The sequence below is a fragment of the Nicotiana tomentosiformis genome, chromosome 3 (genome assembly GCF_000390325.3).
Source record: "Nicotiana tomentosiformis chromosome 3, ASM39032v3, whole genome shotgun sequence".
NCBI classification, from domain to species: Eukaryota; Viridiplantae; Streptophyta; class Magnoliopsida; order Solanales; family Solanaceae; genus Nicotiana; species Nicotiana tomentosiformis.
In genome coordinates, this window is record NC_090814.1 from 7,722,461 (window position 1) to 7,732,234 (window position 9,774).

The window sequence follows — 9,774 nt, forward strand, 5'->3', positions numbered from 1 at the left end:
TAGCTGGTACGAGAATCCTAACGCTCTGAATTATCAACTTGTAAACCATTAGAATTGTATTGGTATGTAAAGCAATTGAAAGAAAAAAGTATAACTACTGAAACTGAACTGATAACTGATAACTGAACAAAGAAGTAAAGATTTGAATACTCCCTGTTCTAAATGAGAAACCACCTATTTATTTGAGTAAATTATCTGCGGCCTCAGGCCCAATTTATATGTGCACAAACTGCGGTCTCGGGCCCAAGTATACATATACATAACTGCGGCATCAGGCAAAAGATGCATAAAGCATAAACTACGGCTTCAGGCCCAAATACAGGTGTTTAACACTCGGGGATCTAAAATTAGGAACTGAGAATCATACTGCAATACATGATATTAAAATATTGAATCATATTGAATTACATTATACTGGAATGCTGAATAAAACTAGACTGAGATATGTATCCATAATAAACTGATTTGTCATAACTGAATCATAAACATTCCCAAATGTAGAGAGTTGTCCTCACAGTTCAGCGTTGCTTCTGTGGTAGTTCCTGCTTAGTGTGTCTTGTTTATAGTGGATGTAATATACGATGGTAGGGTAAGGTCATGTCCTCGGGGGGAAGGGGGAGAGAGGGGGAGGGGGAGGGGAGGGAGGGGAGGGGGTCCTAAGGGGAGTAGGAGGGGGGGTAAGAGTGCTTCTAGGGTGAGAGTTAGGTCTTGGAACATAGAGACCTTGACGAGAAAGTCTATAGAGTTAGCGAGGATTCTCCATAAAAGGAAGATAAACATAGCTTGTCTCTAGGAGATTAGATGGGTAGGAGATAAGGCACTTAATGTAGACGGATTTAAACTATGGTACTCTGGACATAAGGGAGGGGCGGGAGGTAAGAACGGGATAGGTATTTTGGTCGATAGGAATCTCTGGTAGCTAGTAATGGAGGTTAGGAGGGTGAGCGACAAGTTGATGAGTATTAAGCTAGTTGTTGGAGTTTTTACTTTAAACGTGATTAGTGTGTATACACCCCAAGCGGGCTTGGACGAAGATGTCAAAAGGCGCTTTTAGGATTGTTTGGATGACATTGTGCGTGGTATACGGCATACTGAGAAGCATTTTATATGAGGAGATTTCAATGGCCACATTGGGGCGATGTCTGGGGGTTACGATGACGTGCATGGAGGCTTTAGTTTTGGAGTTAGGACTGGATGAGGAACATCATTGCTGGATCTTGCTAAGGCATTTTGTCATGCCCCGACCTTGGGGAGCGCGACCGGCGAGATACCCTGGTCAAGCAAGCCTTTACAATACCTTCTACCCCACTCGCCCATGAATAAAGAGAAGATACATTTATATCATTAATTAAATATTGGGTGGATTCCATGAATAATGCCAATTTCATTACCATTAGTCACTTAATCTTATAGTCTCAAAATACATACACAATTATAGTTAAAGTGCAATAAGTGATTCAAATACAACAAGGCTAGTTTGACTTTTCCAAAACCCATATACAACCCATACTGTGTCTATGGAGCCTCAACGGATACAAAATATTATGATAACGCCAGCAACAAGGCCCGGGCTATACCTCAAAATATAATACACGTGAGACAAAAGATACACGACCCCGAATGAAGTGAGGCTTACCAAATCTTCCGAGAAGAGGGTGTACTGCTATCAATGATCAATGCCACCTGCTGTGGAACCACCTGCATCCATTAAAGATGCAGCGCCCCTGGCAAAAGGGACGTTAGTACATACGGATCGACATCACCCTTTTCTAGCAATCATCTCATCCCAATAAAGGGAAATATTTTATCATATCAATCTCGCCCCAAATGAGGGAAATAATTCCAATCCATTCCTACACCGGCATGTGTAATTTTGGGGTTAGGCTATTTCAACCCACCCTTCCTCGGTGACTAACGATACTCCCAAAGTATTAAGGATTCACAACTCATTTCAACGTCTTTTAAACGTTCCTTAGTTTCATTGGCACTGGTGGCCCCAAATGTAATATCATTCTTGGCACGTTGGTCGTATTTCATGTTTCATGCTCTTCTCACCTCTTTCACGGATTATTAACAATAAAGAATTTTTATTCAAGACTTGAGTACACATGTGAGCAAGTAAGAGTCTTAAGCACATTGAGATTTCTTACACAATTTGGCATAATAGCTTTCGCTTGAATCATGACTTAAAGTTATAGCATTTAGACATGCAACCCATACTTTGAACATATTCAAATAGAATACAACATAACAAGAACATTGGAATACATATTGAAAATATATCTTTCGACACAAGGCTTATTCGGAATAGTCAATTCATAATGAACAACTCGGGACTTAAAAGGATAATGTGGGGTTCAATTCTAAGAGATGAGTTTAGTCAACATATCTCACCTCGAGCCTTTTAAATTATTACAATATTCCAGAATTCTTAGCCTCTTTGATCTATTTAGAAATATAGCAAAATTAAACACAAATTAGGAGAGAGTTTATGGTTCCAGCTCATTTGAGCATTTTATCAAACACTAGGTGGGTATTATGATTTTAAGGTCCTCATATGGTGGATTCCTTCATCCCACTACCCAAAGTCTACCCAATTTAGCTCAACATTCTTCCCCCAACCCTTGATAGTACATGCATGCATAATGGACAACTCTCACACCTAAGAATTGCTTTTCTTATTACCTATTTTCAGTAAAATCATGAAATTGAGGGGTAGGGAGTAGAATCTTACCTCTAGGATGAAGACCTAGTGAATTTTCTTGTGAATTCTTCAAATTTGAGCAAGAGTTAATGATCAATAAGTGTAGGAACTTTCCCTCTCACTCTATGGTAATCCCTCTCTCTAGAAATATCAGATTTTTGCTTCAAAAGTGGCCCTTTACTTCAATATATCGAAATAGGGTTGGGTCAAAAATTAGAAAATAATGAAACCCCGATGCAGATTTGCGGTCGCATATGCGACCGCATAACACTTCTGCGATCTGCAAAATGGACTGCATAATGGCCCTCCGGAACTGGGCACTCTTGCATCACCCTGTGATCGGTCTGTGGTCCGCAGACCTACTCTGCGGTCACATAATGTAACGCAGAACTTCCCTCCGAAAATTTTTGTTTTGGATTTGTGATGGGTTATGCGGCCCGCGAAATGATTATGCGATAGCATAATGGACCGCATAATGGTCCAAAAAAAATTACCCAAGTTTCTGCTTCAGTCTGCGGCAGATTTACGGTCCGCAAATTAGTTCTGTGACCGCAGAATGGACCGCAAAAATATCCTGTACTTTCAAAAAATTTCTTCAACTCCCTAACGCACCTCTACAATCATCAACACATAATTCCACTTCGGTACCACGAAACTCTGGATTTTTAAGTAAAATTTTACGGGGACTTACACATTTGATTTGATGATAGCTAACACAAGTTTTCCGAAGAAGGAGATGCATTTGGTCACTTTTCAGAGTTCGACAGCCAGAACCCAGATTGACTTTCTACTCTTCAGAAAATATGATAAAGGTCTGTGCGTCGGACTGCAGGGTCATCCCGAGTGAGAACATCATGACCCAACATAGGCTCCTGGTCATGGATTTGGAGATTACGAGGAAGCGAAGTAAGAGGGGTGTATGGTCTACCTAGGATCAAGTGGGGTGCGTTGACTAAAGATAGAGCCCATGAGTTGGGGAATAAGTTGCTGGTCATGGGAGCATGGAGGAGCAATGGGGACGCGAGTGGTATGTGGACTGCAACTGTCAATTGTATAAGTGAGGCTGTTAGAGAGGTATTGAGGATCTCAAATGGCCTCTCTGATGGTCGCAAAGGGGACTGGTGGTGGAGTACTGAGGTCCATGGTAAATTGGAATCCAAGAAAGTGGCATATTTGAAGCTTTTTAAAAGCCTGAACGAAGAGGAGAAGATAACGAACAGAGAGCGGTATAAGGTTTCTAAGAAGGAAGCGAAGTTGGCAGTTACCGTGGCTAAGACTGCCACATTTGAACACTTGTATAAAGAACTTGGAGGCAAATGAAGAGATAATAAATTGTACATGCTAGCCAAGGTGCGAGAAAGGAAGGCTCGTGACCTTGACCAAGTAAAGTGTGTCAAGGATGAGGATGGTAGAGTGTTGTTGGATGATGCACTTATTCGACGGAGATGATAGACTTATTTCCATAAATTCTTAAATAAAGAGAGGGATAGGAACATTGTGCTAGGTGACTTAGAACACTCCTAAAGTCATCAGAATTTTGGGTATTGCAGGCGTATAAGAGTTGAGGAGGTATATGGGGCTTTGCGTAAGATGAGCAGGTGAAGAGCGACCGGGTCAGATGAAATACTGGTTGAGTTTTGGAAGTGTGTGGGTAGGGCGGGCTTGGAGTGGCTCACTAGGTTATTTAATGTCATTTTTAGGATGAAGAGGATTCCCTAGGAATGGAGATGGAGTACGATGATCCCGCTGTATAAGCTACTTAGCCATACTATGAAAGTATGAGAGAGGGTGATGGAGCTGAGGGTAAGGAGAATTTTGTCGGTTTCAGAGAACCAATTCGTATTTATGCCGGGGTGTTCGACTACAGAAGTTATTCACCTTGTTAAGAGGTTGATGGAGCAATATAGGGAGAGGAAGAAGGATTTACGTATGATGTTCATTGACTTAGAGAAGTCTTATGGTAAAGTGCCGCGGGAGGTGCTATAGAGATGTTTGGAGATTAGAGGAGTTTATGCTGCATATATTAGGGCTATTAAGGACATGTATGATGGAGCTAAGACTCGAATAAGGAAGGTGGGAGGATATTCATAACACTTCCCAGTTGTGATGGGGTTGCACCATGGGTCATCCCTCAGCCCATTTCTATTTTCCATGGCGATCGACGTACTGACACGACACATTAAAGGGGAGGCATCGTGGTGTATGTTATTTGTAGATGATATTGTACTGATTGACAAGACGGGTGGTGGTGTTAATGAGAGGTTAGAATTTTAGAGGCAGACCCTGTAGGATTCTAAAGGTTTCAAATTGAGTAGGACCAAAATAGAATACTTGGAGTGCAAGTTTAGTGGCTCGACTCAGGAAATGGATGAAGACGTGAGGCTTGATTCACAAGTCATCCCCCAGAGAGAAAGTTTTAAGTACCTTGCGTCAATTATACAAGGGAATGGGGAGATCGACGAGGATGTCATAGACCGTATTGGACGGGATGGATGAAATGAAGGCTCACTTTCGGTGTTCTGTGTGATAAGAATGTGCCACCAAAACTTAAAGGAAAGTTTTATATGGTGGTGGTCAGATTGACTGTGCTGTATGGGCTGGAGTGTTGGCCAGTCAAGAATTCCCATGTCCAGAAAATGAAGGTGGCTGAAATGCGGATATTGAGATGCATGTGTGCGCATACTAGGTTAGAGAGAATTAGAAATGAAGTTATCCGGGACAAGGTAGGCATGTCTCCAGTAAAGGATAAGATGCGGGCGGTAAGACTTAGATGGTTCGGCTATGTGAAGAGGAGAGACACAGATGCACCAGTGAGGAGATGTGAGAGGCTGGCATTGGAGGTCCAACGGAGAGGTAGAGGTAGGGCAAAAAAGTACTTGAGATAGGTCATTAGGCTAGATATGGCGTTGCTCCAGCTTACTGAGCATGGCCATGGATAGGAAGGTGGAGGTTGAGAATAAAGGTAAATGGTTAGGTAACCGAGCATTGTCCGTATTTGTAGCAGTAGCTTTGATACATCACTTAGTATCTTTTGTGTATTTTTGTATCCCTAGACTTCTGTTATTACTTGTTACTGCCTTTGTTTTAGTTTTCTGTTTGCATTTCTTAGTGTTAGTTTTGTATTTTTGCTTCAATTGTCTGATTTGGTTTGCTTGTTATTGCCCCTTCTATTTACCTTTCCTGAGCTGAGGGTCTACCAAAAATAGCTTATCTGCCTTCTTAAAAGTAGGGGTAAGGACTGAGTACACTCTACCCTCCCCAGACCCCACTTGTAAGACTATACTGGGTGTGTTATTGTTGTTGTTGTAGAGAGTTAGCCTCACATACCTTGACTCTAGCCTTTTTAAGCGTATCACAATGTTTATCGCCTCTTTCAACGATAATTTATGGCAATATATATCAAGAGGGACCAATATTAGCACTAATGCTCATGTTTCAGTCACTTAGGCATTTTATCAAATACCTTATGGCTGTAAAGCCTCATGACCCTTAATAATGATGTTTTCTTCACTCAATTCTTATTCTACTACTTCTAGGTGATTCTACAATCCCAAATAGATGTAACTAACACCATTTCTCATCACCAATATATGTACAACATTATTAAGTTAACAACACGAGATCCTAACATAATTCATATGAGTCTTTTTATCAAACCCAATTATTATTCTTCCAAGAACTCATCAATTTACAGCTATAAATGATTAGGGAGTAGAAGCATTACCTTTTTAAAGTTCAATCCTCTTGAATTCGAGTACTAGGGTTTCTTTTCTCAACAATGATGTCTCAATTGAATATCTAATGATTTGAAGGGTTTACCCATGTTAATAAGGTATGGGAGAATTACAATTAACTTATAATCATCATTAGAACTTACCTTGGATGATGGAGGGACCTTTGAGGAAGTTGGGTTCTTGAGAGCTTCCCTTTCTAGAACAAATTTACGTGTTTGGGGTGTAGAGAACGAGGTAGGAATTTTAAAATGACTTTCCAGGTGCGCGTTCATGCAGTTGAAGGCCCAACCGCGCACCTGACCGCGCAGCAAGGGCAGTGACACTTCCTCGAGTGCGCTGCCGCGCACATGACAGCAGATCGCGCAGACTGCGCATTGTCCAGTAAAATACGCATAACATTTTGCACATAGATCTGTTTGGTCTCCATAATATATCATTGAAAAGGTATTTCAAAGGGGTACATTTTTCAATTTTTAAGTTTTCTTAAAATCCTAACATATTTTCATGAAATCAGGCTGTAAGTCAGACCTTCCATAAACATAGTTGATTCTATCGAATCTTATGCACCTCACTCTCCGTCTTGATTCAAAAATAACTATTTTTACCCATACTCATCCCGATAGGACTTCACATGTCTAAAGTATCATATTAATACTTATTTAACAACATCCACGCCTAATCCGAATTTACGAAGCGTCACACTCGCCTAGACAAAACTCTCTAAAAGACTACATTTTAGGAGTTTTTTTCTCCTACTTCAAGAAAGAGAGTCCTAATAGATTAAAAATTCAGTGCAAAATCCTAGCAGTATTGTAACGATTCGACTTATCGTTTTAAGAATTTACGCCCCGTTCAGTGACTTAAGGTCTCTAGCACCTTCGTAATATGTATTATGACCCGCGAGTGTGGTCGAGTTTGATTTTCGGAAGATTCAGAATTTAATTAAAAGAACAATTCTAATTTTTGAAGCTTAAATAAAAAAAACAATTTGACCAAAGATTTGACTTATGTGTAAACGACCTCAGATTCGAATTTTGATGATGTCAATAGCCCCGTCTGGTGATTTTGGACTTAGGAGCGTGCCCGAAAAATTATTTGGAGGTCCGTAGTGGAATTAAGCTTGAAATGCCGAAAGTTGAATTTTTGGGAAGTTTGATCGGGGGGTGACCTTTTGATATCGAGGTCAGAATTCGATTCTGGAAATTGGAATAGCTTCGTTATGTTATTTATTACTTGTGTGCAAAATTTGAAGTCATTCCGGATTGATTTGATGTATTTCGGCACAATATATAGAATTTGAAAGTTCAAAGTTTATTAGGCTTGAATTGAGGTGTGATTTGTGGTTTTAGCATTGTTTGATGTGATTCGAGGCTTCGACTAAGTTCGTATGATGTTTTAGGACTTGTTGGTATATTTGGTTGACGTCCCGAGGGGCTCAGGTGAGTTTCGGGGTGGTTTCGGACAATTTCTAGGCCATTTTTAATTGATGGTTTCTGCCTATAGAGGTGTGCATCGCGATCGCGAACTTTTGATCGCGTTCGCGAAGAGCAAACAACAGTTTGGGGCCTTGTGAATCGCGATCGCGGAAGCTCTTTCGCGATCGCGTAGAACAAATCTCTATTGCACTGACCCGACTTTGGAAGCTTATATCTCACAATCTATAAGGAATTTGGAGTTGATCCAAAAAAAAAAATTGTAGCCCTTGATGTCTAGTTTTCGGAAAAGCAAACCATTTGTCATTTGGAGTTGTGTACAAAAGGTTATGGTGGATATACTATAAGCTATCTGGGAAGAGTTTGGAAATCTATGTTGCACAGGGCTGATATTGGAAGCCTATATCTAGGAATATATAAGGAATTGAGAGATGAGTAACAAATGAAAGTTATAGTCCTTGGTATATAGTTTTCATAAAATTAAACCATTTGCGATTTGGAGTTTGTACAAAAAGTTATGACCATTATACTAGAGTCTGTTTGAAAGAGTTGGGGGAGTTTGTTCTTCACGATTGCGATTGGTTTTCCGTGATCGCGAAGAGCAATTTTGGGGCTTAAAATTTTTGTGCTTCGCAATCGAGAAGTATTTTCCGCGATCGCGAAGAGTAAATACCTGGGCAGTAGATATATTTCGAGGTTTCAGCCATTTTTGACATATTTGAAGCTATGGAGCTCGGATTAAAGCGAGTTTTGAGGCGATTTTCACCATATGGATTAGGGTAAGTATTCTATATCCTAAAGTATTTATATTTCATTAATCTATGATTATATTCATCGTTTAATTCGGATTTTAATGGAAGAAATCAAGATTTTTGTAAAATCTTGCAAAAATAAAAATTTAAGATTTGGAGGTCAAGTTGTTATTGGAATTCAATAAAATTGGTATGGTTGAACTCGTATCAGAATGGGTGTTCGGATTTTATGAAAGTTATGTCGGGTTCCGAGGGGCGGGTCCTCGTTGACTTTTGTTGACTTTTTAGAATAAATTTTTAAGTCGACATATTATTACCCGGAATTATTTCCGACGGATTTTAATGGAGTTATACAATTAATTTGGATAGATTTAAGATGTCCGGAGGTCAATTCAAGCAAGAAGGCTATTTTGGAATATCAGCCTAACTTCAAAAACGTAAGTGTCTTGCTTAACCTCGAGTGGGGGAATTACCCCTTAGGCATTGAGTCTTATGTGCCATTTATGAAATGTGAAAAGCCGTGTATGCGAGGTGACGAGTACGTACTCGGGCTTATACATGCAAAAATTCATTGAATTAAAGTCTAGTCATTATTGTGTAGTAAATTGGGAAATTGTGAAAAATTATTAAATCATCTGTTTGCCACACCTAAATCCTTATTGTTGAATTTATTTTTATATGATAATTAGATGTGATTGTTACTTGAAATATTTCTGAAATTTCATGAGTATTGTTGGTTTAATATTTCTTGGAAATTAATTCCAATATGAATTTTCTTATGCAAATAATTAATTTAAGCGAGCTTAAGAATAAGTGTTAATATAATTATCTAAATTTGCATTAATGAAGGCTTTGCTTTATGCTAAGTAATTTTTATATTTATTGATTGTTTTTGGGTGTTATATATATTGTGTGGAGCCTTGGGCTATTTGTTATGAAATGAATTGGTTTTGTTATATCTTGAGAATTTGGTTGTGGAAATTGGACAAATTGTGATATAAATTGATTTTATTATGTTGCCGTGTTAATTTTTCGTGTAAATTATTGTGTTGTGTGAGTTATTATTTTGGGGAGATAAGGGTGGCATTTCACCATTGATATTATGTGGGTATAAGGGTGGTATTTCACTGTTATTGTATTTGTTGGAATAT

At 39.3% G+C, this 9,774-nt stretch overlaps 1 protein-coding gene across 1 annotated transcript; it reads left to right on the forward strand.

Moving 5' to 3' along the window:
- The first annotated feature begins 3,697 nt into the window (after nucleotides 1–3,697).
- LOC138907315 (uncharacterized) lies at nucleotides 3,698–4,024 on the forward strand. The gene has a single exon (XM_070197909.1). The coding sequence runs from the start codon at nucleotides 3,698–3,700 to the stop codon at nucleotides 4,022–4,024; it is 327 nt and encodes a 108-aa protein (XP_070054010.1).
- The last annotated feature ends 5,750 nt before the right edge of the window (nucleotides 4,025–9,774 follow it).

Bases quoted from the DNA above. Each gene is read 5' to 3' on its own strand.
- LOC138907315 (XM_070197909.1), top strand. From the start codon at position 3,698: ATGGGAGCATGGAGGAGCAATGGGGACGCGAGTGGTATGTGGACTGCA.